The 27,319-nt window shown below is 43.3% G+C and overlaps 3 protein-coding genes across 3 annotated transcripts in view; 1 reads left to right on the forward strand and 2 right to left on the reverse strand.

Moving 5' to 3' along the window:
* Positions 1-223: 223 nt before the first annotated feature.
* On the reverse strand, positions 224-7,056 carry T265_08310 (hypothetical protein; the record flags this gene model as incomplete). The annotated part of the gene is made up of 2 exons (XM_009174076.1): positions 224-395; positions 7,046-7,056. The coding sequence occupies 2 exons, from the start codon at positions 7,054-7,056 to the stop codon at positions 224-226; spliced, it is 183 nt and encodes a 60-aa protein (XP_009172340.1).
* A 5,937-nt stretch (positions 7,057-12,993) lies between these two features.
* T265_08311 (hypothetical protein) overlaps positions 12,994-27,319 on the reverse strand; it is a gene marked incomplete at both ends in the record, with an annotated part of 60,121 nt that continues 45,795 nt past the window's right edge. Inside the window, one exon of the mRNA XM_009174077.1 lies at positions 12,994-13,059. Within this exon, the coding sequence (XP_009172341.1) occupies positions 12,994-13,059 (66 nt within the window). The remainder of the gene's footprint in view (positions 13,060-27,319) is intronic.
* The window catches only part of T265_08312 (hypothetical protein), a gene marked incomplete at both ends in the record, with an annotated part of 13,495 nt that continues 11,164 nt past the window's right edge, over positions 24,989-27,319 (forward strand). The window contains one exon of the mRNA XM_009174078.1: positions 24,989-25,706. Coding sequence (XP_009172342.1) covers positions 24,989-25,706 — 718 coding nt within the window. The remainder of the gene's footprint in view (positions 25,707-27,319) is intronic.

Here is a 27,319-nt window from a genome sequence, read left to right on the forward strand (position 1 = left end):
CTAACAAGTATGTAATTACTCACTCACGAAAACCCCGCGAAATACCGCATTAACAAGTTCAGGCAGCTGAACTCCATGAATTTACATTCGGTTATTCCCAAACACCAAAACAGTTTGAACGTTCAGGTAAGTTCAGCGGCTCCCGTCTCAAAGTTGGTGATATACCTATGATCGCAATGCGGTAATAAGGGTACATATTCCCTTTCTCTCTCTAATGATTCTTTCATTTATCTATTCTATATTTATTAGTACTATTGGAGCGAAATAGCTCAGTAGTTAGAGCGCGACCACTGCCTCTCGACTTTTCCTGTCTACGGTCAGGCAACTTGACTGTATCCCAGTCATCGTGATTCCTTTGGGTAGCATGGCAGCTAGGAACCAAGATGTTGTTACATCTGAACGATTATCATCACCATTATTTATTCTTTACGAAGATCCGCGAGTTAACTGAGCTCTCGGTAAGTCTCATGCTGTGATTGATTGGGGCACTCTATTCCGAACCTCTTGAAATGACTTTTGTTAGTAACAGTCTTGTAATAGTTATTAGGATGAACCACACCAATGGAAACGAAGGCTTTGTATCACAGACTCTGTAAACATATAGTATTTGATCAATGCTAATGCTTTTCAGTACGCCCGTCAATCGCAGTTCAGACATGTACAGTTGAGATGGAATAATTCCAAACCTTATCACTGTTAACGAACGTTTTATTCTGTTGGTGCATCGGTCCGTTTGGCTGAAATCCGTTAGGGCTTTCATGCTGACCACTTTAACCCGTACACCTGTGCACCGGTAATGGCAGACAAAACGTTTTCTCGGAGTCAGATGTACCATGGCATGTGACCTTGTTAATTCGCTGTAAATCTGTAAGACAAGGACGGACGGATGAAACACCGCCGTGCTGTTGTAAGCCGACAACTCCCGTGCCCATAATTTAACTTGTGGTTTCCTGTATGTTTGAGTATGGTGTAGTGATTTGCTCTTGCAATAACATTCAAATCATGCCCGCCATGGGCTTATTAAAAACAAACTGTTTGATGGAAAAGGATAAACTGCTGGCGCGTAAATCCCTAGTTGAGAAAATCATTCATGTCCGGTCATGGAGATATATATCACACCTGCCTATTTGATCGACCGAGAATAGCCCATTTTTTGAACAATCTGGGTCTTGTTGCCGCATAAAATGTATGTAGTGTTTGCAAAATACTGGACAGTTTTCGTATAAAGTCACAGACGGTGGTTCTTTAGAATCTGTTTCCAAGGTCATCCGAAGATGAAAATCCTGTCCTGTTGAGAAGTTCATCGATTCATCATCACTCACTCGGTGGCCGAACTACTAGCAGTGTAGCATAAATCAAAACAGCACCACGGTCGATTAAGTTAGGTGGCTCAAGGAGCAGTCTGGAAGCAATCGAGCACTTCAGTAGTATTTACGTACATCCCCAAACCTAGGGCCATAGATGCTGTAGGCAAGTGACTGTGCGAGTATATAATAGCTTAATGACAACTGAGGTATGTAGTATTTGATGTGTTCCAAATTGTTTTGTATAACGGATGACATTTCAGAGTATAGTGCGTAGTTGTTCTGAATGACCACAAGCATGAAGCAGCTTGATCCCAGCTGAACACCGTGGAATTAAATGGCATAAGCTCAAAATGTAGCTTCCAGACGTGTGTGGAAACATATGGCAGAGATGCCCATTTTAATAGGGTAGACCCAAAATCCGAAAAAACACTACAGCGTTCTATGCTCGCAGAAACAATTACCTCTGTGGATGTCAGAGGGAATTTCGCGGAGCACGTTAACCTGAGATAATTCCCCAAATCACACCTGTTGGCTTTGTTTTATTCTTTCGAACACAGTTCACTGATTGTACGCCCTGAGTCAGTATGCCTGTCGTTCACTTAGTCAGTGATATTTGGTCATAACTCGGTTAATACTTCCCAGGGCATGAGTGGTTGGGTTTCCCATGGATTTGTCTTGCGCCTCTGTATCCTAACATGTTTTGTTTTCACCAAACAGAATTATAGATTTCGATTCAGCTTTGATATCGGCGAATCCCACGATAGTGTGGCAGAATGTTAGACGATTGCATTCTTTTCATTTCGAGTGTATTCATTTTCGGAATCGAAGCATCAGTGTTGAGCTCTTGTGTTATGCAGTCGATAGTGATGGTGACTACTCTGGCACAAAAAGTAGGACGAAGTATTCGGTTTATTCAGGAATAGACATTGATGCTCTGACGCGTATGTGGTAAAGGTGCCGTAGTTCAAATAAGTTGTTCAGGTACATGAAGGAAAAAAGCCAGCGCTACATTTTAGGGTGCATGTGTTTCTTCTGAGGGTCCTGTCCTCCTTGAACTTGGACAGATTGTGTATCTCTGATTTCCTCTGAAACTCCTTAGGTGAATACTAATAACGTTCAGCCACTGTCAAGCTAGTCTGAACATTTCGATGGGTAGCAGGTCAAGTAGCGGCATGTACGAGACATCTTTAATAGTCCTTCATCACGTAAGACGATTCGTATGTCTTTATTAGACTTTGAGGTAATTGATTCAGCTGACCGCAGTATCCATGTACTTGTGAATTCAGCAAGTTTTCATTTAATCAAAATGTCGTGCTAGTTCAACTCAAAATTTTTCTTTCTTACTACAAACTCGTGTTTGCAAAGCCGATGAGCTATAAACCTGTCATCCGTAGTCCGCGAAAATGAGTTATGAAGTTCGCTCTTAAGGTTCAGTGTAATTCCAGCATAGCAACCGAGGTCATGCAGTATGTTTCTTGAAGTTGGCTATTTACCGTGTTCGTGGTAAACAAGCTCGATACTATATTCAATTTTGAGCACCATTAGGGCGGCTCGGTCGTCCAATTAAATTTTGTTGACTGGACAAAATATTCCAAAATATTGTGAAAACCAGTAGTAAACTGAAATTAGGCATTACAGTTTGTATATCGTTGTAATGTGCTACTCATAAGTTTGCTGAAAATCCGTCGACAGCCCACGACCGGTTTCACCCTTCTTGGGGCTCATCAGGTAGACGCAGTCATCGAGTGCAATTTGGTTTCAAGTGGAACATAAGGTTGGCGGAAATTCGGGGACTATGCCTACCTGATGAGTCCCAAAAAATGCTACACCGGTCGCGAGTAGAAAATTTCAAAGATGTACATGTATCACGATATTTTGAATATCGTAGCGACTGAAACATGAGGCAGCCTGGTGCAGCACATTCATAAACAAGAGATTCTTCATGGTTCCAAGTGAGTCTCTCGAAGAAACCAAATTAGTTTGCAAATGAGTGTACATTCGCTAATTATGGTTTGTGTTTTTTTCAAATACAACCCAAAATGAGCTTTAATCAGTACGGTACTTTTTCGCTAATTTCAAAATGAAATTTTGTGCCGAATTTCTCTTTAAATTCAGGCACGACGTACTAGCAACGGTCAAATAGTATAACATACTATTTTCAAACTTCAAAATGATTTTATTTCTTCGCTTTTATCCGAAATCGATCTGGCAAGATGGTGCGAAAGAATAAGTTAGATGAAATGAGGACATCATGATATGGCCAAATGCGCTTGTTAGAGGCAACCACACCAAACTTATCATCTATAACTTAGGTTCGCACAGAAGCCGTTGGAGTTGTTATCGAAACTGGTAAAAGAAACTGATTTGGTAAATAAAGGGATTGTGTTCCTTCAATTTTAGCGAGGATGATGATACTAGAATCTATTCACTTTTCCAGGGGATAATACAGACAAAAATTCCCTTCGCTTCCAGCTTTCAAATTTTGAAGTTAATAAATCTTCGCTACGGTTACACGTTCCTATCCGCGAACACTGTTTTATTCCGTAGGTACATATCTTGGGACAATGGGGACGTGTAATCCAAATTCGCTTTAAAATGTTTTTATAAAAATGTGGGAGAGATAACCTAAACCCACGGCCTGCATTTTACTTGCAGAGGTGTAGGTATCCCGTATAACTTGCAGATTGTGCCAAAGACGAATTCGCTTCAGGATGGGCGGAACGAGCAACGTGTCATTTTGCACATCTGACATCATTTTGGACCAGATCTGAATACGGCGCATTATCCGTTCTTGTTTGGTCGCTGTTACTGGAAATCCTACTGAGCTTACGGTAGAGATGCGAAATGCCAGGATTCGTTCTCAAGTTTTAACACGTTCCGGAATCTTCTTCTCGCTGAAGAGACAATGGTAGGCATCACATATTTGCAGGAATGCANCAGGAATGCACCCTCAAATGAGTGTCCCAAAAAAAAGGCAGAGACAAACGTAGGAAGAAAGCCGGGTATTTCCGATTTGTTACATTTGGGCACTGATAAACCCCAATTTGAGTGCAACAGCGAACCCGTTTTCTAAGAAGCGTAGCGTGAAATCACTGGAGGTGCCATGGTCATAAGCCAAGTCAAATGGCTACCATCAATCCATCAAAAGGTCTCTAGTGGGTTGAAGATTCTTTTATGGTTCTGTCGACCGATTCTACTAAAATTTGCTCTTCCTGTGGATTTTAGATTATCTGCCTGCCTGATGGGACCGTATAAAAAGCATTTTGTTGCAATACATTTGTTTTTAACCCCAAACAGTAAGCGCTTCCTCTCATGTCAACTGTTTGTTTCTATAAACCCAACCACGCAGTTGACAAAATAGTTCGCCCACCTCAAAAACAGCAACGTTGAAAATGAGAAATAAACGACTTGGTCATTCGGCTACATGCGAAAGTTTAGCTTCAAAAAAGAATTTCATGGGCAACGGTATCACAATCCGACGTTCTAGTGTCTTGGGTAGCGAAGTAGAACACCATTTGGGTGTGATCAGAGTAATCAGATAACATTCAATGTTCAAACAACTGCCCCCAGAACTGAAACATAACATCATCTTCCTATCCAAATATGCTTAACCGTTTCAAGTTGGTCTTTTGATGTATGCCACCTGCTTTAAGATGTTAGGACCAATATAAAATACTCGGCTGGTTAGATGGCCTGAACTCAGAAATCACTTTCAAGTACTTTAAAGTACTTTCATTTTCACTTTAAAGTACTTTCATACCTTTTTCGTTCACATCCGAACCATGTTGTACATTCGCAAAATGGTAATTTATTCCAAGTTACTTTGTTTGCGCATTTAATTCGGCAGGTTGTGTCAAAATTTTGGACACCTTGTCAACCCCACCACCTATGTTTGCACACATCATCCCTATCGCGCAAGGATATCAGAAACTGAAGACCGATGGACCGGTAGAAAACTTTCCACAAAGATAAAGGGACACAACGTAAACATAACGTAAACTTCTTTTTTTATACCATACAATAGCTTAGGCCATAAAATCTGAAGTTCATGACATGGGAAACTACAACACATGTGAAGAATTCCTGAAAGCATAGCACTCTACAAAGGATCCAATCAACTGGTATATCCTAGTGGATCCTGTCTACGCGGACATCCACGACTCAGAAGACAGGTTGACTAGCATGCTAATAGGAATGCTCAACCAAACGAGCAATGACCAGTCAAGGTCAACCTGCGTAAGGAGAGCCTATAACTGTCCATTTACGCAAAACAATAACGCAAATCCACCTCAACTCACTTCTACCCACATGGAAGTGATGATATCACATTTGCAATCAAATCGCACCCCTCAGTGAATTTTCCCAAGGACACAAACGCGTCTCTTGGTTCAAGCGCTAAATGGCAGATTGATATTAGTCGGTTTTGATTTAGGTGTTTCCAGGCTGGCAAATGTCCGCTGATAAACCATCGGTCGAATACATTCATCAATTTCTAAAAATTCACTCTTCAAAGAACTGATTCACCAAAAGTACAAGAGCTTGGTCTACTTGGTACTTGAACCTATACACACGATCTAGGAAGCTGTCAACAAATGGCTTGATATTGAAGCACATGCAGTGAAATTTACATCTTGCGGGAAATATTATCTCAGCTAGTGCATCAATAAATGTTTGCGCGAGTTATCCGAAGTTATCCCTAGAAGCAGTATGATGTGACAAACATTGAAAATCCTAGCCTTCAGAGAATTGTCACTTCCTGTCTATTGAAGAATTCATAATACTATTATTAGACTTCATTTATGCATACAAAAGTGGACGCATTTCACTCGTTTTCCACTGAAAAAATGTTTAGCGTCACATAGATTAAATGCGATTTCCGATTAAAACATGTATCAAAGAGTTGTTATAATAGCTTCTTGAACGATTGACACAATACGGTTTTCATGTTGGATGGAGCAGATGTGTAAGGTCAATACATTTTGCTCCATTGCACGATGTTCCACGTTGTCCTCTTTCTGTTTCTCAGTAAATGTGGGTGCCTGAGCTTTTATCCGTTCACATCCAACACAACGTTTTGGTCTACCGCTTGTTGTACACCAAGAATATAAAAAATCTTTACCAGACCCTCTCAGTATTTACGTCGCATTCGATGAACGGGTCTAAAAGGAAATCTACAACAGGGGTTAAGAAGAGGAAAAACTCTAATGAGTTGTTGTGTGAGGCTACCCTCCGAATGCGGCACACAAACTAGCTTCTGAGCCACATGTAGGTTAGTGAAAATGCGGTGAGTTTTATTTTGGACCAGTAAAATTTCAGAATGAAAAAAATGCAGTAAGTTGATGCAATTTTGAATGGAACCAAAAATAAACGAAGCTTGTGTACCAAGATTAATTATGCATCGAAGTGCTAAATAGCCAAATGAATGAATACTACACTTCATGAATGTTTTCTACACTAGACGTACTTCCAAGATTAAACAACGATGAAGTGTTCATAGTGTGAGAATGAAAGCAGCGCAATTTTGCGTTCAGAAAAATTAATAATTGATTAAAATTCGGCAGGTCGGAATCATTTGAACACACCACGATTTACTTCCGAAAACCAGAATAAATAATTGGGAAACTGTTACGAAAATTGCTAGGTTTGGAAAAGCCATTTTGTGTAAGTGAATCAACTAATGCTGAAAATATTTACCTATTTAGGCCGTGATTGGTTGACAGAAGGTCAACAACGCTCACCTGGTCCACATAAACAAAAAACTTTAGGATCTCCGGGAGACATTTGGGAAAAAAGGATGCCCGTTCTTCTACCCTTCCATCGAACCTGCCCTGCGGTGTACTTTTGTATATAATTTTACTGTGCTAACTGGCCCCAGTGAATTCAGAATGATAAATCAATGCTATCGGTACATAAGTTTCTGAGTGGGATAGAAACACATGCACCAGGTGAAAAAGGAAGACTGCACTTGAAGGAAACTTGCAACATTATGTGAGTAAACACCAAAGCTAGCCTCCTAGACACATGAATTGCATAATTACGTTGAGGTTATTTAAGTTGGACCAATCAAAAATGGTGCTGAACCTTTCTCGGAAAACGTTTGCAGCGATTGCCTCTTGATATTACTGTCAAAGACAGAAACATTATCTTGGCTTTATATTCAACCCGGAATGCACGCAGTACATTTAACAAACGGCTGCAAATAGATTGGAAAACTTCGCTCGCAATGTAGAGGCAATGAGTTATGGAAAAGCCACTGTTACGGTTCTGTCACGCAACGAGCAAACAATATGATAATGCGGATTGTGGCAATACTCTATCCCCAGCTATGTTGCTTGATCCAGACTCCTAGCACGGCGAATAGTAAGAAGACGAAAACCTCGGACACAAACTTTAATAATCCAACAACACACGATCAACAGGCGATGCCCGGAGCTTCCGAACCCAAGTCAGTGGAAAGAATGGTATCCTGTACGTGGTCGGATTTAAATTTCCTTGGAGTATCAATAGGCCATTGATTTTTCATAGTTTGACCTTGAAGATGCCAGGAGTTCGCTAGCACACATAAAAACAGCGTTTTCTGGGGGATATTGATATCCCCAACACCTCCCCTTGTGAAAAGTCAGTAGCGTACTCGACGGGGGTCGACCTGGATACGCTCCGGCTGGCGGCGGCGTCGGTCTGTCCACCGCCTGGGAAGAAGTGTTGGATCAAATACTGAGCTGCCGGTCACACTCTCCTCTTTCGAAGCTGTCTCAGTTTTCAGCTCAAAAGTATCGAGCAATATGTCCAACGGTATGCTACCCGAACATACTTGAGTTTCCGGCGTGCTGTTAAAGCGGAGTTGGTTTTGATGTCTGGTCCAGGTGTCTTGACCAACCGACACGTCGTACATTACACTACCGCGTTTGCGCAGGATACGACCTGCAATCCATGAATCATGTCCTGGGCGATAGTCACGGACAAGCACGGGCGTTCCCACCTTGAATGGAGTTCCAACTGCCACCGGTATGGACCTTGACTCAGTAGGTTGTGTTGGCAACATGGAAGAATGCACAGTTCTAAGTTTACGGCCCATGAGTGCCTCTGCAGGTGACTGGTGGTTTGCCAAAGCGTCATTCGGGGTCGTTCGGTACACAAACAGGAATCTCTGAAGGGCTTCGACGGATGTCTCCTCCCCTCGAGCTTTAAGCAAAGCCCTCTTGAATGTGTCGACGAACCTTTCTGCTTGACCGTTCGATTGTGGGTGGTACGGTGGTGAACGAACGTGTGTTATCGCATGTCGAGTGCAGAAGTCGCGGAACTCAGCAGAGGTGAACTGCGAACCATTGTCTGAGACTATGGACTCCGGTAATCCATGCTGACTGAAAATGTTGGATAACACTCTCAGCGTACTAGATGTTGTTGGAGATGACACCGGAACGATTTCTGGCCACTTGGAAAAAGCGTCAATCAAAACCAAATAAAAAGTGCCATTTATCGGTCCTGCGTAATCAATGTGGATCCGAGACCAGGGCTTTTCAGGTCGAGGCCAGGGAACCGGTGGTTGGTGTGGCGGATTCTTTGAAGCTTGTTGACATCGGGAGCAGCGTTTTACAAAATCAGTGATGTGCTGGTCCATGTGCGGCCAGTATGCGTAACTGCGAGCTATTGACTTCATACGGTTGATTCCTGGATGTCCAGAATGGAACTGACGAAGAACTCGATGGCGTAAAGGTTGCGGAATCACCACGCGATCTCCAAACATTAAACAATCTTTTACGATCGCTAATGCATCTCGGCGATGAAAGAGCTGTCGAAGGGAATCATCTTTGAGATTCGAAGGCCACCGAGAATTCATGAATCGGATCACCTTTTGAAGCGTTCCATCAGCTGTGGTAGCTCTTTGAACCTCTGTTACTGTCACGGGCAGGGCACGAACGGACTGGACCAACTGTGGGTCGGCTGGGTCCTCAAATGCAACATGCGCAATAACCGTGTCTTCTTCGGGTGTTGGCTGGTTGTTGATCAGCCGAGATAATGCATCGGCCTGACCGAAGTCGGTGGTGCGTCGATATTGAATATCGAAGTCATAACCCAGCATAATCAGGGCCCATCTTTGCAGGCGGTTGGCAGAGTGTACGGGAACACCTTTCCTTGAGCCGAAAATGGAGAGCAATGGTTTATGATCGGTAAGTAGGGTGAAACGGCGGCCATACAACATTTTGTGGAAACGCCGAACCGCGAACACTAAGGCCAACGCTTCTTTCTCTATCTGTGCGTATCGCTGTTCTGCTGGGGTTAGTGATTTCGACGCATGCATAATGGCCCTCTCCGATCCGTCTGGAAAGACGTGTAGAATGACGGCACCGACACCAAAATTAGAGGCATCAGCTGCCACAACGATCGGCAGCTTTGGGTCGTAGTGGGTAAGTAGCAGATCAGAACTGAGCATCGTCTTTAGTTTGCAGAATGCTTCCTCGCATTCGTCTGACCAACACCAGGGGACATCCTTTCCAAGCAACCGATTTAGCGGGGGCCGGATGTCGTGCAACGAAGGCAGGAATGCCGAATAGTAGCTGATTAACCCCAAAAGGGAACGTAATGATGGTACATCCTTAGGAGGTGGCATCTGCTGTATAGCTCGAACGTTTTCCGGGTCAGGATAGCGACCAGAGGCGTCAAAAATGAACCCAAGATATTTCACAGTTGTCAAGAAGAATTGACACTTCTCGGGACGGAGGCGGAGGCCATTGTCCTGAATGCGCAGTAAGACGGCATTGATTCGCTCACGAAGCTCTTCGGGGGAAACAGCAACGATCAGCACGTCGTCCAGGTATGCGACCACACCTGGAATGCCAGAAAGGATGGTGTCCATCAATTGCTGGAAAATTGCTGGGGCGGTTTTGACGCCAAACGGAAGACGGTTGTACTGATACAGCCCGCGGTGTGTGTTGATTGTCAGTAGTGGGCGTGATTCTGGTGCGACTTCAACTTGAAGGTACGCTTCAGCCAGGTCGATTTTGGCGAAGAACTTCCCACCGTTCAGAACAGTGAATAGATCGTCGGGTACTGGTAGTGGATAATGGTGCTGCTGGATAGCTGCATTTAGGCCGGTTGAGAAATCGGCGCATATGCGGATGCCACCGTTAGGTTTCTTTACTACAACGATCGGCGCTGCCCAGGCAGAGTAGGATACAGGGGACAGAACGCCTTGTTCTTCCAACCGTTGAAGTTCGGCATCTACCAGTGGGAGGGAAGCGTACGGAACTGGTCTCTTTGGACGGAAGACTGGCGTAGCTCCCGGCACGAGGTGGAGGACTGCTTGTGTCGCAGTGCACTGACCGAGACCGGACTGGAAAACAATTGGAAATCGCTCCATAATGTCGGATGCATGATCTGGATGCGCTGTAGGAGACTGAACTGCATTGCAAACGGCGCTGATTGGAATGTCGGCTAACCCAAGGCGATCGAACCAATCAAGACCCAATAGGTTCAACTCAGTTGCCGTTATATAACACGACCCCACAAATGTAGTTCCTCGAAAAGATACACAGCACTGGAGCTCACCGGAAAGTTTTAACTCTCCACCGCAGGCACTGGTTGCAGTTCGAGCTGCTTGTCTGATCGGAGGTTGCCCGAGCGTGCGCCAAAGCCTCTCCGAAATGATGGTAATGTCCGACGCAGTGTCCAACTGCAGACGGATTGGATGACCATTTACGGTGACTGTCAGATACTTCCGGTTACCTGGCGTGTTGATCTGGAAAGTAGCCAGCAAACTGAGAGAGGAGCCAACAGGGTTCGATTTCGGTTTGGGACGGATGCGTGATGATTGCTTTGAAACAGCAGAGGCCGTATGCATCAGTGACTGACAATATCCATCTTTGTGTCCCACGGACTTACATTGGCGGCACCGATGCTTCTTGTAAGGACAGAACCTGACGAAGTGCCAGGCTCCACAGTGCCAACATTGTGAAGGTGGTGTCTTCTTTGAGCCTTTGTTTTGCTTCGGACCAGAACACTGCGAGGTCGATTTGGTTGGGCCAGAATTGACAGGGCCAGGCTGTTGCGTATCCTGGTGTATTGCATGAACCTCGGAACCGCCATGACCCCCGAGTTGGACCATCGCGGTGTCATGCTTCAGGTTAAGCAACCGTTGACACTCCGAGGTGACGGCCTGCAGCGTCATGGATGGGTCCTGCTCGATGCGGCTGAGGAGTCGGGTACGGATTTCTGCATCCTTCGGGGATTGTAGACCACATATGAAAATCAGCGACTTGAACTGATCTTCCGTTAACGATCCGAGTTTGAACCGTTCGCATTCTCGGTTCACGATGCCAGAATATGTGAGGAAGTCGTCTGCATCACTCTTCACTAGCTTCATGCATCGATAACGGATGTTGAAAAGTGACGTTTGCTCACCGAATATTTGTGAAAGCGTGTTGACCGTTTCATCAAAAGTGAAATCGCGCGGGTTTTTTGGCAGAATATAGTTAGCGTACTTATCATGCTCTGCGGGTCCAAGTTTGCGGAGCAGGAGGCGAACCTTCCAACTATCATCTTGAAGTGAAAAATCGACCCTGAACAGGTCTTCATAGCGACGAAACCAAGCATCAAACGTTATGCCAGCTGAGGGTTCATAGCAAAATTCGTTGATACTGCCAGCGATTCCATCAACCGACTGTGGGACACTCGACGCCGCCGGTGAAGCCAAAGATGTAGTTGATAGTCGCTCCGTAAGTACTTTGATGAGTTGCAGTTGTTGCTCAAACATTACTTTGAGTTGTTCTGCCTCCATCTTGCGTCGCCAAATATGTTACGGTTCGGTCACGCAGCGAGCAAACAATATGATAATGCGGATTGTGGCAATACTCTATCCCCAGCTATGTTGCTTGATCCAGACTCCTAGCACGGCGAATAGTAAGAAGACGAAAACCTCGGACACAAACTTTAATAATCCAACAACACACGATCAACAGGCGATGCCCGGAGCTTCCGAACCCAAGTCAGTGGAAAGAATGGTATGCTGTACGTGGTTGGATTTAAATTTCCTTGGAGTATCAATGAGCCATTGATTTTTCATAGTTTGACCTTGAAGATGCCGGGAGTTCGCTAGCACACACAAAAACACAGCGTTTTCTGGGGGATATTGATATCCCCAACAGCCACCTAACCTCCTATATGCAGTAGCTTGCTTCATAAACTAGGTTGCCTGAGCTGCTAACGGAATTCCACGAAGTGTCTTTGAGTCATTTTAACTATTTAAAGAACCTATGATTTATATACTTTCAAAATTCCAACTTCGGACCCATACACTAATTCCAAAGGAACGGATCAAGTTTGTACCCTCTATTTTACCGCTATTTTTTTGTACATTCTTGACCAGATGACTCAATAAGCTGTGAAATGTGAACGATTGGGGAACGTTGATTGTGGGAAATCCGTCGAAAAGAATCTGGGGTGTCGGTAATGGGAGGAGATTTTAGAATTTCCATGGAGATTTTGTCCTGTATGTGAAGCCACTCTATGCTGAAAGGCCAAGGGGCACTGTTCAGCTGTTTCGTTTTTATTGGGAATCATCTGCAATGTGCTCAGGAAACTCTGGAGAGTCTCAAATCCACAAACTCCTGGTTGGTAGTTTGAACACTTAGCCGTTCAGCCACGAGCGGCTGCTAGGCAGTATGATTAACTAGCAGTTTCCGCCGTTCCTTCAAACATGTTCAAGCCAGGATTTCGAGGGTTCGAGACTCTCCGGAGCTTCATAGGATGTACACGGCTGATAGTTTTCAATGAGGATGAAACACCTGTACAGTGCTTCTGGGTTTTTCGGCGTAGATTGACCTCAATTGCGGGACGAAATCTCCACAAAAGAGTATGGGCTGTTATGATAATTTCGCCGGGGCTTCACAAATTCAACCAAAAGAATCGACTCCACTAATAATACGATAGATTTACTGATTTTGAGAACTCCATATGATGGGAGACGTATAGAAATTCCAATTTATCAACTTCATCTTAGGGCACTTTCACCTCTCACGTAACACAGAACGTCGTTTTGCAATATCTATTTAAAATCTGGCGGAACTAATAGACCAACTAAGGGAATTTCGATCTTTCAAGAAAATGAAAGCAAATAATCTCATATAGGGCTTTTTAACTCGCATCCCATACTGCATTTATGTAATCATTCAACACCTATGTTATGGATGCAACATGGCATGAGAAAAGTTTGGCAGAATAAGATCAAATGAGGGGGTTTATTGCCGAAGATGACGACAATAACACGGATGTTCGCATTATTTTTTGACAGTTCGTTTAAACTGTACTCAGTGATGACCGGTGTTCATGTGGGGGTCCCCTACCGCTTGTCATCTGCGGAAACCATTTATATCAATGGTTACAGTTATGTGAAAACGTGGTGTACCAGAGTCAACTATCCTCACGATGATCCCGCAAACAGTAAACTGATTAACGTTGAAATACCTGTTGAAATTAAGCTTTGTTGAGAGACAGTGTGCGTGTTGTTCAACAGAGGGTACACGTCTGAATACTTTGTGTGTTAGCGATTGTCCTCTAATCAACTGATACCCTTCGTGGGTAATGAACTATGGTAGGCGTCGGACGAAACGAGCATGAAGTCAAGTGGCCAGCGCCCGCAGATGCTCACCCAATTGTTATTGCATTGTTATCTTGTATTAGTAGCTTTACACACCATCAGTAAATCTAGCTCAGTAGCATAACCGGCTCAACTGTACCTCCAGTATGGATAGAAGAACACACAATATAATGGGGAAGGTTTAAAACAATGGAGAAAAAGTTGTCCGCAAACTGGTGGATTGTAAAAGTTCCCTTCGGTTCCTGAGTTCATGTATAAGTGGGAATAAATTTTCATCAAGCTGCCGGATACCTTTTAGCTGCAAATCACCTTTAATCGGCTGACTGCGACTGGACTGTCCATGGGACCCAAACGCTGTTTCGTGCTGTGTGTCGTAAGGAGGAATGTTAGACTGCACACACTAGATCATCATCGCTGAACACCTGTCAGTGCAGGCGACTTGTTTGTGAATTTTGAGGACTTAAATCACGTGAAACGAAGAGAACAGGTAGACTCCTCAATTAGAACAGCCAGTTGACTGCTGACTAATCGTTAAATCAGTTCACTTTCTGAGAGCGCCGCCGCGAAGCCTTGACAAAGGCCATCGCATTATTTTGGAAACAGGTACAAACTTTAGATGAGACCAACAGATTCTTGAGTTCGTATTTCGGAAAAGACAACTATACGCCAATATATTGGCCTGATTTTGATGGTTTGATTTTTGAACTAAGTCGAAAGTACCAGTCACAAGTACTATGCAGTATTGCGGTAACCTTCCATCTTATTGATCAGTGTTGTACAATCACGTAAATGCATCTGTGGTACCAGATTTCTGTTTGGTGCATTCGATTTTTTATTTTTTATTCTTTTATTTTTTTCTTAATTTTTATTTCGAATAATAAAGTGTCTGTACTTCTTAACGGGTAGCCAGAAAGGGCATACTGTCGATGGCTGTTAGCTTGGGTAGTCAAATGACTAGAATAGGAAATACATTCTTACAATAAGCAACATGCTGCAAATTTCTGGTATTCCGGTCATACCGTGCATACTTTAAGTTGTGTACTTACCAGGGAAACCACCAGTCAAATGCACTCATTTGCATACCAATCAGGTTTTCAGGAGAAACTCACCTGCATCCTAGCTGGATTTCTCTCCATCTGCTGGTGTTCTGGCGTTCACGGAAAGACCTAATACTTCAAAATGAGTCGAAATTATTCCATATTAATTAATCAAGGGGTTCGTGGTAGCGAACGATGCATCAAACACAACCAAGTTTGTGGAATCCAGTGTGTCAGATGGCGTTCTATTAAGTGGATTCGGCCTTATCGGCAGCAACATAGGGTTTGTCATCTGTCCTGGAACAGGTATTTATGCTGAGGGTACGTCAAATAAAAAGTGACACAAATCTACATGGCGAAACAAACTCATTCAGCTTACGTCACAGCTTGAACACTTGTGACAGTCATACAGTTTCTTCTCTTCAAAAATTCAAATGGGAAAACCGAATTCATAATGACCCCCTAACAAAGTACAAAATATACTCATGTATATATGACCACAACAGTTTGATGCTATACTACTCTCTAGAATCGCCAGAAATAGAGGGTATTGGTTTCACCGGTTACTTCTTCAAAATTCCAGCGGCCCACCACACTTCTCTCAGATAAATTTTTAAACCATTGCTCCTCAAGAAATGATCACCAGCAGGCCACTTAGGTAGGAATGGATACCTATGTGGGCGAGGAGTAGTTGGATTAGTACTTTTACTGGTCATCTGTCACCTGAGTCAGGGGATTATATTCAGAAGTCACAACCAACTTGTCTTTGGCAGATGTTAGCTATAGATAGCAGAACCTCACCTAGGCAATCCAGTTGCACTTCAGTAAAAACACTGGTAAGCGGTGAGTCAGGCATGTGCGTCCATATGTTTTATGGATCCGGGGAATTACGATTGTAGAAAACAGTGTACTTCATTTTGATTGACACGTTTGCGCTCGAGCACTGAGCTGTTGTGTCTCGGGGCTCTTCAGGCCTATGCAGATAGCAGCTTACCAGACCACTATTCCCCAAAGGCATGAACCAAATTCCAGCTGAGTAGCCGCTCAACACCGGTGCAAACAACTATACGCAAGTAGGTAGTAATTTCCAGTGTCCCAGAGATAGCTACTTAACTGAATTTGATTACGGCGTACAGTAACACTGAGAAATCTAATGCACATTGTTCAGCTGCTGAGAAGGCAGTGAAAATACTCACCGCAGTTTTTGATGGAAACCCCAAACTCACGACAAGGGTAGTTAAGCATTTGATACGATCGATCATTCCATGCAAAAAATACAGAGCGTCCAGTCTCCTCAGTATCTGTTTCGTCGAATTCTATATGAATGAATGAACTTTTTCCAGAAAACAACCTACCGAAGTAATAATATTGACATTTCCGAGGCATACCGCTTATTAAGCACTAGGTCAAAGTATGTCATGCGCATTGTCTTTGTAAAGCGTCTGATGATGCCACAACAGCAATTGATGAGTCACCTTTCAAGACGCAATTGTAAGTCCAGGTCTGGTTCCTCGGGAAACAGTGAATCAACTAGCAGAGGATAATGTAGCATTCCGAAGAGGCATGTGTATCAATGGGATCGGAGTTCTTCGGCAATGTATCAAACCACTGCAGTCACAAATGCGAAATCTTCAAACAAAGAACCAAAGCATGACTCATTTTCACAGGAACCAATACCCAATAGATAGTTTTGTACAATGTGGCAGCCACTATGGACACGTAATTATTTTGACTAGCCTACCAACATTTGTTTTCTGCGCTCAATAAAGTCTTGAAAAACTCTCTTGTTGAGCATTTATGAGCTAACCACTAGTTACACTGTCAACATCCACCTGGATGACTGACATTCATTTCTGGTTTTTAAACCATCCAGAGAATAATTTGGATGTCAGGGGCTTGGGTATCCCTCGTGAGTCATGGACAGTAAAAAGCAAGCGTTCCAATAAACTGCCCAGGATAAGTAATGCGCCGAATGTGTTACACATAGGTAGTTGGTTTTCGTACAAGCCTTTTTTTTACCCACCGATATCTGAAATCGACAACTGTGTACATTCTTCTGTTACACGTTTGACAGATCTTCCGCTATGATAAGCTTAAAACTGTACTGCCAGTGGTCATTTTCTTCCTGGTGCACTTGTTCATGTTAAATGCCATTGATACTTTCTCTTATAAGGGAATAGGTATATCCGGTAAGGTTCGCAACGTCCCAACGGAGCCTAAAACGGCATCTGAATAAGCTAACCTGAAACAGTAAATATCTTGTTTTTTTCTACCTTCGCCCTCAGGAATAACGATGTTTTATTTCTGTGTCCTTCAGAATTTATTCACAACACTTCGTTTGTGATTCACACTCCCCAGGGTTTATTCTCGTATGGCGGATTGGCTTGGATCTCAAACCTGTAGACTAGCCTATTCGTCTGTCCTTTCAGACCACTTGTCTGAACACTGACTACCCCTGGTTGTTAATTCCTTGTTCTTGTACATCATTAAGCTCTCAGGGAAGCTCTTTTTGACTACAGTTGCTACTAGATCCAATATCCAGTAAATTAAAAACCAGGTCCTGATCGTTTTTTCCTTGTTCTTGTACATCATTAAGCTCCCAGAGAAGCTCTTTTTGGCTACAGCTGCTACTGGATCCAATATCCAGTAAATTAAAAACCAGGCTGAACATTCCGTTCCGTTTTTGACCGCTTCAAAGAACCTGAGCTGGAACTCAGTGGAGTAATCTGATCTGTATTATCTATGCCTTTAATTCGGGTTGCTGGTAGAAACGTGTGTCTGGTGCCAATCACATAAGACGACTATGATGGGAAATTTCGGGTTCAAGATTTCTCCCTCCCTCAGTCCTTTACATAGAACAACACCCTCTTCTTTTTAGGGTACTCCAAATCACTTTTTGGCTGAGATCATTCATACATGAACTATATAATTCTGAGGCCTGTTTACAATATTGGTGATGATCTATTCAGACCAAACTGTTCCCACCTTTTCGGGTGCGATATCCTCCACCAGAGAGCTGTTTGTTAGGTAAAATCAATTGCCGACGGTTCATGAACTATATACCTCTGAGGCCTGTTTAGATTATTGGTGATCATCTATTCAGACCAAACAGTTCCCACCTATTCGGGTGCGATATCCTCCGCCAGAGAGCCGTTTGTTAGGTAAAATCAATTGCCGACGGGTGAACAACACTGATAAGTGCAAATATTGGTCTCCACTTACCTTGCCGGAAACCAAAATGTGTTCATGATGAAATCGCATCGTGTGCTGATCGAGCGTGTTATACCTCTCCTTGTCTACTCTCAATCAGGTTTTTCCCCATCAAGATAACAAGAAGCACTCGTTTGATTCTCGAAAAAAACCATGATAGTCAGTCGTTCTCCCTACTGTACCCAATCGCTCAAACGGGCTTCACTAACATCTGACTTATCCTTGAAACTGTGGGACAGTGTTTGAACTCTTTCGGTGTATGCTACAAATGAACCTGACTCCAAAGTTACCATGATTATCTTTGTCTTTATTTAGGCTATCTGAGTGCAGTAAGACCGGACATTATCAGAGTGATACCAGTGGACCGCGTGTCTGCTAGGTCGGTGATAAGTCGGCTAGCAGACCAATTCAGGCAAGCGTTCGGTCAATACTGCGTAATAAACTTAGACTTATTTGTCCGCTTTGTCTTCTAACCTTGCGGAGGTTTGTTCATCTCCGTACTCATACCTTGCTGGCAAGTGCAGCATATTTTAGTACTCCCATCAGCAGAACGTTGCGACAAGAAAACTGTCCCGGTGCGCTGTCATTGGCCCTTTAGTCATTGCAGCCGATCTCTCAGGTACGTGGTGCTCTGGCGTTCCGCCTTACGCCAGACTCCTCCCATCAGCAGAACGTTGCGACAAGAAAACTGTCCCGGTGCGCTGTCATTGGCCCTTTAGTCATTGCAGCCGATCTCTCAGGTACGTGGTGCTCTGGCGTTCCGCCTTACGCCAGACTCCGGTTTTAACTTATATCAGACTGACTAACATGAGGACGTCTTCCGAGCTCAGCGTTCTTATGCTGACACCGCTTAAATAAAATCACCATCAGGGTACAGATGTCTAGAGTATACAGAATACCTAGCTAAAAGTACTCTCCAGCAGTTTAGTTAACGTGCCGATTCCTGAACAAAGCATAACTGTCTACAGGTCAACAGGCAGCTAGATATCCGGATACAAATGGACATTGTAAACTGTTTTCCATCTCTACCATCGGTATACGTTGCCATAATTCAGTATTATTTGATGCCCAATAATTCCCTTCTGTCGATAACATTCAAGCACATGGAATGATATTATACTTCCTTGTTGAACTTGGTGGATGATTTCAGCAATCCGTTCATCCCTCAGATAACGAAGAAATTATTTTCCTGATTTACTAGGGAGTGACTTATGTGATTGCTACTGCTTGCTATCTTAGACAGGCCAGAGGAAAATCAGTAGCAATGAAACAACAAGCAGAGGTACCTGGTCGCCTAATTAACTACTTAATTCATGTGAACTGTACATTTTCAAACTTTAGTGGTCAACTACGTGCAGCAAAAGCATTATCAACTGAGCTGTCCATGATTTTCTCATGTTGATTTCATTTTATCATCGTGTAGGACTTTCCGGAAAAAAAACTTATAAGATTGGCTTTCGAATCCGACGCATTAATGGCATATAAAACACAGAGATTGTCAAATATGTTCATTAATGATGAAAACTGGTTGGAAAAAGCGTTTCGGTCACTAGTAACTCACCTGCAGCAGGATGGTCATCACCTCCTTGATACCAATCTTCAAACGCCCTCGCATTCCCTGGGGTATTTCCACATGTCATTTCACAGTGTAACTGCCACGTAGTAGATACTTTTGTTTTGTATACATGGCTGATAGCAGTAAACGGAATGTCAACACCTCGGTAATTATGTATTCTGAGGCGTTTGATGAAGTGGGTAAACTAGACTCGATATGCCGAATATAGGTAAACCGCGGCAGCCGTCTACCGACCATAGGCTACACAGATATTAGCAAGAAGACCACATCATTCCCACGCACGGACGGAATATAATCTCACCGGATTGAGGACATTGTCTCCACGGTACACAATACATATTCCCCTAAATTCAACAGCATTATATGAAAACGAGGGCTTTTGAAACGTAACCCACAGGGACGTTTGTCTGCGTTCTGCATATATATCTTCATCCCCACAAATAAGTTATTGTTAGTGAAGTGAAAATGATCACAAATATCTGCACTACCAATGTGAAACAATATGGTTGAGGTGTCGTTTTCTGGGGTTCCAAACTCAGTCACATGCAATACAGTTTGAGGGGCAGAACAGCCATTTGAACTAAAATCCGTTCGCCTACACTAGTTTCCAGTACCAACACCTCGAGCGTACTATGATAATACTGTGATCTTGTCCTCCACTAGAAACTGTTATTTTTAAATGGAGGTATACAAACACAATTGGATGTATACACACTGGAAAAACCTCATACTGATTTCATTAAGCTTGAAGTATCTCATGGGGCTTGTAACATATTGTCTAGTTTCCAATTTGTATAAACAGGATGTTTGTACCCAGAGATTTGTTTTAATGAATCAGTCTGACCTCTACTATCACATGCGGCCGTGTACAACTGGAGTGTCGAAGTAATCACTAAAAGTCTGCGTGAGCGTGAAGTCTGGCTTCCTGTCGTGGCGAAACGATTCTTGTGTAAGGTGGTTGAAAATCCAATGAAATGCTTCACATTAGGCCTAAACTGTACTTTATCAATTCATGGTCTAATGATCTCATACTTAACCATTTCGACAAGGAAACCCTTCATTGGATGAATTGAGATATAACTTAAAAGTGTGTACAACATTTTGCACCATCAACCTACAATAATTTTCGATAACCCAGTGCACCACCGACTACGCGCTCATGTAACTGCTTGGAACACAGCTTCGAAAACCATCGAAAAGCCATTCTGATCAGGTCTAATTGTTGAAATCTGGTTATATGCAGCAGAGGGCTATCCGTGATTCTTAAGCGAACATTACAACGGAGAAAACATACCTACAAAGTCCACCCAATTGTGTGAAGTTTGATTACTTCATTTGAATGCTACCGTGAAAGTTTTTTCCCCACAGTTTGTCCACATTTGACTATCCACTTCAGTTCGAGGAACGTAAAACACAAGAAGTCATCCTGTTCAGCATAAATAAAATTGTGCCTTTTCAAAATAGTTCATCGGACTGACCTCCCGGAGTGCTTTATTGCAAACCTCTACACAGAGTCCTTTTCCGGTTACCTGGTACGTTCCAGCACACTGGCTCACAGAGTGATGTTTTAAATGAATATGAGTAAGCTGTAGGCCACCATCAGTTAAGTAAATGTGTACGACTGTGGTTGCATGTGCAGGATAAAAAACAAAAAAGGCTGATTTCCTTGATAGCTGGATGTAAAAATCTGAGAGCAGTCAAAAACTGACAAACGGAGTATTCGAACTCCATAGTCACGGGCTTGCCACGAAGTTATTTCCTCAGCATTTTTCTACAAGTTTATGGGATTTCTAAGAAAAGTATGATTTAGTGAATATTCTGACTGATTCAAACTGACCTCCTCCCCTGAAGTGATTAACTATCGCCTATCAGCATCGCTTACTCAAACCAAAGAAGAAAAGGCCCTTTTTCTCATGGTAGGCTCGGATATAGTAAGTTCAGTCACCATCATGAGGTTGCATAAGATGCTGGAGACAGGAAGCACGCTTAGCCTAACACATTCTTATGAAGCTAACTTAAAAATTATGTGAACCAAATGAACAGATTCTTTTACATATTTTTGAACGCAGTAGGCTTGCTCTAAAAATCTTTCTATCGCTTACACTGAAGTGTCTTCATTTCTAAGTTGCAAACAGCCTCTTTATTTTGGCTGGATACTTGATAAGTGATGGTTCTTTGCAGGCTTCAGTGGGGTTGAGCTCTAGATGCTGAAGATATTTATCGGCGAAGTATGAGTTGGCTGGGCAAAGAAGGAACGTACAGTTGCATCGTGCTCGTAAATGGAAACTTTTGAATTCTCACCAAGAACTAAACCTACTATTGCTTCACGAAGTTTGCTACTGAAAACTACTCAACTCCCTTTGTAGCTCTGCCGTTTTTTCGGTATGAATTTAGTGCATACTTGGACGACAGCACGAAAAAATGCCCCTACATAGTAAACTGACAAAACAGAGCACGCCAGTTTCATGGTAACGATCTCCTATGACAGGACGAGTCGGGTTTGCAAATTCCCTGCAATGTTGCTGCCCACGAACAGCGGTCAAAGACTAGATCAAAACAGAGTGAAATCGAATTTCGATTCCACCTACGAATTCCGTATGCCAGAGTGGGAAAGAGCTAACTATTAGGTTGAGCTTACTTAGATTATGGCAACCTAAATCGTCTAATAGGCATAAATTGGCACTCCAGTCCCCTGCAATCAACAAAACAGGACACCATATTATGCAACTCTTCATGAAGATTTTCCTGGTTAGTGTGATTTGTTGAGGAGATAGGTGCGTGAACTCAGCTATAAGAATTATATTTAGCTTGGTCTCTCCGACTGGAACTACTATAATTCTGAGCCGAACGTGGATCCAAGATATAATCGTATTGTGGCCATGACCACCCAATTCAAGACGACCTCGTATAGATCTGAGTTGTCCAATGGAAAGTTGTAGCAGACCCAGTGGTGAGCATCCATTCTAACTGTATGGATTTCCATGACGCTTGAGTTGAGAAGTCTGGTCTCATAGGGGCATCCGATATCTAGGGAGTAATCGCACAGTTGTATTCGCTTGTAATCGCTCATCAGGATGCGGGCATTTCAGCAGCCACAATTAACAGGTATTCCTTTTTTGATAGCGTAGGCTGGCCTTCGTTCGACGAGCTGCTAAACTGACACAGAACGTGTCACTTCCAGGAAACACCCTAGCTTCGGGTAAACCGATTGGTTGGGATAAAGTTACGAGGCAATGTAAGTCAGCGGATGCGTCCCTATTGTCAATCGTTTTGATACCTTTAGTCTTTGCCCAACAAATTTTGACGTGCAAAGTAGCATGAAAATCTCCGAGGTTGACGGCACATACGTGGCCACTGGAGTTTGGAGTTGATACCTCGTCAACCTAGCCATCTAAGCATGCTTTGTGTCGTCGCTGCCATTAGAGTGGAGTCAGGTTTTAGCCCAGCTGCTTAAAGGACAATCATTGGGTTACTGGCCAAGCTATAGCGTCTGCTATCCGCAGCCTCCCTTTCACTTTAGAAAAAAAGGCAGTGCACGAACAGCGGTCAAAGACTAGATCAAAACAGAGTGAAATCGAATTTCGATTCCACCTACGAATTCCGTATGCCAGAGTGGGAAAGAGCTAACTATTAGGTTGAGCTTACTTAGATTATGGCAACCTAAATCGTCTAATAGGCATAAATTGGCACTCCAGTCCCCTGCAATCAACAAAACAGGACACCATATTATGCAACTCTTCATGAAGATTTTCCTGGTTAGTGTGATTTGTTGAGGAGATAGGTGCGTGAACTCAGCTATAAGAATTATATTTAGCTTGGTCTCTCCGACTGGAACTACTATAATTCTGAGCCGAACGTGGATCCAAGATATAATCGTATTGTGGCCATGACCACCCAATTGAAGACGACCTCGTATAGATCTGAGTTGTCCAATGGAAAGTTGTAGCAGACCCAGTGGTGAGCATCCATTCTAACTGTATGGATTTCCATGACGCTTGAGTTGAGAAGTCTGGTCTCATAGGGGCATCCGATATCTAGGGAGTAATCGCACAGTTGTATTCGCTTGTAATCGCTCATCAGGATGCGGGCATTTCAGCAGCCACAATTAACAGGTATTCCTTTGTTGATAGCGTAGGCTGGCCTTTGTTCGACGAGCTGCTAGACTGACACAGAACGTGTCACTTCCAGGAAACACCCTAGCTTCGGGTAAACCGACTGGTTGGGATAAAGTTACGAGGCAATGTAAGTCAGCGGATGCGTCCCTATTGTCAATCGTTTTGATACCTTTAGTCTTTGCCCAACAAATTTTGACGTGCAAAGTAGCATGAAAATCTCCGAGGTTGACGGCACATACGTGGCCACTGGAGTTTGGAGTTGATACCTCGTCAACCTAGCCATCTAAGCATGCTTTGTGTCGTCGCTGCCATTAGAGTGGAGTCAGGTTTTAGCCCAGCTGCTTAAAGGACAATCATTGGGTTACTGGCCAAGCTATAGCGTCTGCTATCCGCAGCCTCCCTTTCACTTTAGAAAAAAAGGCAGTGATTAGAAATCCTTCAACGGAAGCTACATGGTTCCAGGTCTCTTGGAAATTTTTTGGGTGAAATGGATCATTATGCTTGTTTCAAGAGACGGCCACTCTCGACGATACTGAAGCATTTGGGGGGGCTGTGTCACCGACCGCTTAGGAGAGAAAGCTGGACTTAGCGGGGCAACTGAAATCGGTGTACGTCAATATTTGTCTTTGGCGTTGAACAGTGGTGGGTAGGCCCCAGTCAGCCACCTTCACGGGAAGTTATGGTTTAAATGTTTCCATCTTTCATGATCTGAATATGGCACGACACTGAAAACGATGAAATAGACGAACATGGATTGCCGCTTTTCGCAGTGTGATCTATAATGGCTGATCGCTCAGTTTGTTCCGTCCTTGTTTACAGTAATTCGGCACTGATAAGCAACCTAATATTCAAAGCATATATAAAGGAATCAAAAGTTTGCTCAAGGAATGCCGAATTAAAGAGTCCCATACAAATCAAATTGATAGGCTGTGATTGCCTTTAGACCAATGATTGCGCCTGATTGTTCGGATAGACTTAAAGAGGCGACCGAGTGTGTGCACACAGTCAATGCTGGTGATTCACGTGATCCGCCAGACCATGTAGTTTGCAACGCCAATCGCATGAATTCACATCGCCAGCGTCAGATGCTATTTACCTGAAAGCTATGCATGCTTATTTTCTAATCAGTAGCCCACCGAAGGATAGATGACATGACAGAAGCTGTGGTTGGCGACCAGAGTAGCTTCACTTCTGACCTGGGAATAATAGTTAAGCCGCGACCACGACGTCCCAAATCGTATTTTGTGCGTTTCGTGGAATTTTCTTCTGTGTGTCAGTGGGTGACCGGTTTCCTGTTCTTCGGAATATCATGCTATGCAGTTTTCATGTATCTGATCTATTCTATGCTGAAACATCTTGTTTTGTTCGTTTGGTTCAGCGTTAGTGAACCACATGAAGATTGGTTTGTCTACAGCATCACATCGTGGGATAAAATGGAAGCCCTCTATACTTCGGTTTTGGCGGCTCTGGTTGGCTTGTATTTGTATTATTGGCAGCATGATTTGCGCGCAGAAGAGCGAGGTTCACATCCACGGACATGGTTGCGAAATCTGTGGTTGTGGAAGCGCATGGCCGATTACTTTCCCATCCAGCTTGTTTTGAGCGATGAGCTTCTAAAAAGTGAGCATGCCGAAGCTGCAGTCGACTGCAAAAGTGGGAACCAACTCGGTGGATTCGGTGGTCTCTCTACAAAGCGCAATTATATGGTAGGGTATCATCCGCACGGCGTGTTTAGTACTGGTGCTTTTGTCAACTTCATGACTGAAGCAACCGGGTTTTCTTTGGCCTTTCCTGGATTAACGCCGTGGTTAGCAGTTCTGAAGGCCCACTTCAAATCACCGTTCTATAGAGACTATCTCATGGCCTTGGGTAAGTTCAAATGTGATAGCTGGATAGACCCATTCCGGTAAACATGTTACAGCTTTCAGTTGCTAGCATAACAAACAAGTTACGGCGCTAAGGATACCAACCTCCATGACAGCTTCTGAACTTGCCGGTATTAATCCGTATAGTTGTCTCTTAAGAAATTAATGGAATATAGGCAGTGTACCTTGTTCAGGTGGACAAAGCTGCAACTGCAGCAGAGTGATCAGAGCAAATGGTGTCGCAGCAAGTGGGAGCGTATTTAAAAGTTATCGTTCCAATTAAAAACCGCCAAAACGCACCAAGATTGCCATTGTTGGTTCTGTTCAATGGGTTTCATTGTTGCACAGCTCATTTCTTCGAAATGGTAGTGGCCAGGAGACCAAAAGTATCGCACCTACAAGAACTAAATACGTAGAAGTCGCTAGTTACGGCGCTAAGGATACCAACCTCCATGACAGCTGAACTTGCCGGTATTAATCCGTGTAGTTGTCTCTTAAGAAATTAATGGAATATAGGCAGTGTACCTTGTTCAGGTGGACAAAGGCTGCAACTGAGCAGGGTGATCAGAGCAAATGGTGTCGCAGCAAGTGGGAGCGTGTTTAAAAGTTATCGTTCCAATTAAAAACCGCCAAAACGCACCAAGATTGCCGTTGTTGGTTCTGTTCAATAGGTTTCATTGTTGCACAGCTCATTTCTTCGAAATGGTAGTGGCCAGGAGACCAAAAGTATCGCACCTACAAGAACTAAATACGTAGAAGTCGCTAATTGTAACAGATATTTATCGAACTAGAAGCAATAAGTTATATAAAACTGATTTGTTGTATTGAAGCTCTTAAATATCTAGCGCGGCTTACTATCGAAACAGTCAGTTTTCATTAGAAACCCTGCTTGCCATATATCAACGCCATGTGCTAAATCTAAAACGGTCTAAATACATTTTCTACGTTCTTCTGTATGGAACCCAAATAATCTCCTACTACGTGTCTCTGTGTTGTCAATTTATCAGTTTTTTACCGTGTTCATGAATTATGTTCCTGTAACAGAATGTATTAACAGTGTTCAAACTCTCACACACTTTGTTTAACACTAGCAGATGGTCAGCCCAATAGGCAGGGGACGAACGCTATATACTCGTGGTTTATTGCTTCATTAGAAGTGACCAACCTCAGAAGCAGTTGGACGAGTCAGCCTTAGGCAATCGAATCTGGTGTCCCTTACGCAGTTCCATCGTTAAGTCAATATATATCTCCCAAATATACTGACATGAGTCAAAGTGTTCTCTGAAGAAAACACCCGAAGGGGGAACGTCGCGATGCCATTCCACATATTAACATACGAATTTCCCATTTGCTGAATCACATTTTATTCATATATTGCAGTAGCGTATAAGTCATATAATACAGGTACTTAAAGGCGTTTATGGCAATAAAATTCGGGAAGAAAACTGCCATTGACTAGGGCAGTTACTTAACTATGGTATCGATGACGCCTCTGTGTCACTTCTCTGATCGCTTATGTGTACGAGACTGGAGTTAATGATTGGTGAGTGCTAGATTTCCTGTTGCAATTATTCTTACAGATAGACGCAAGGGAATGTGACTTTCACATCACAAATA

This window comes from Opisthorchis viverrini (assembly GCF_000715545.1).
Source record: "Opisthorchis viverrini unplaced genomic scaffold opera_v5_215, whole genome shotgun sequence".
Classification (NCBI taxonomy): domain Eukaryota; kingdom Metazoa; phylum Platyhelminthes; class Trematoda; order Opisthorchiida; family Opisthorchiidae; genus Opisthorchis; species Opisthorchis viverrini.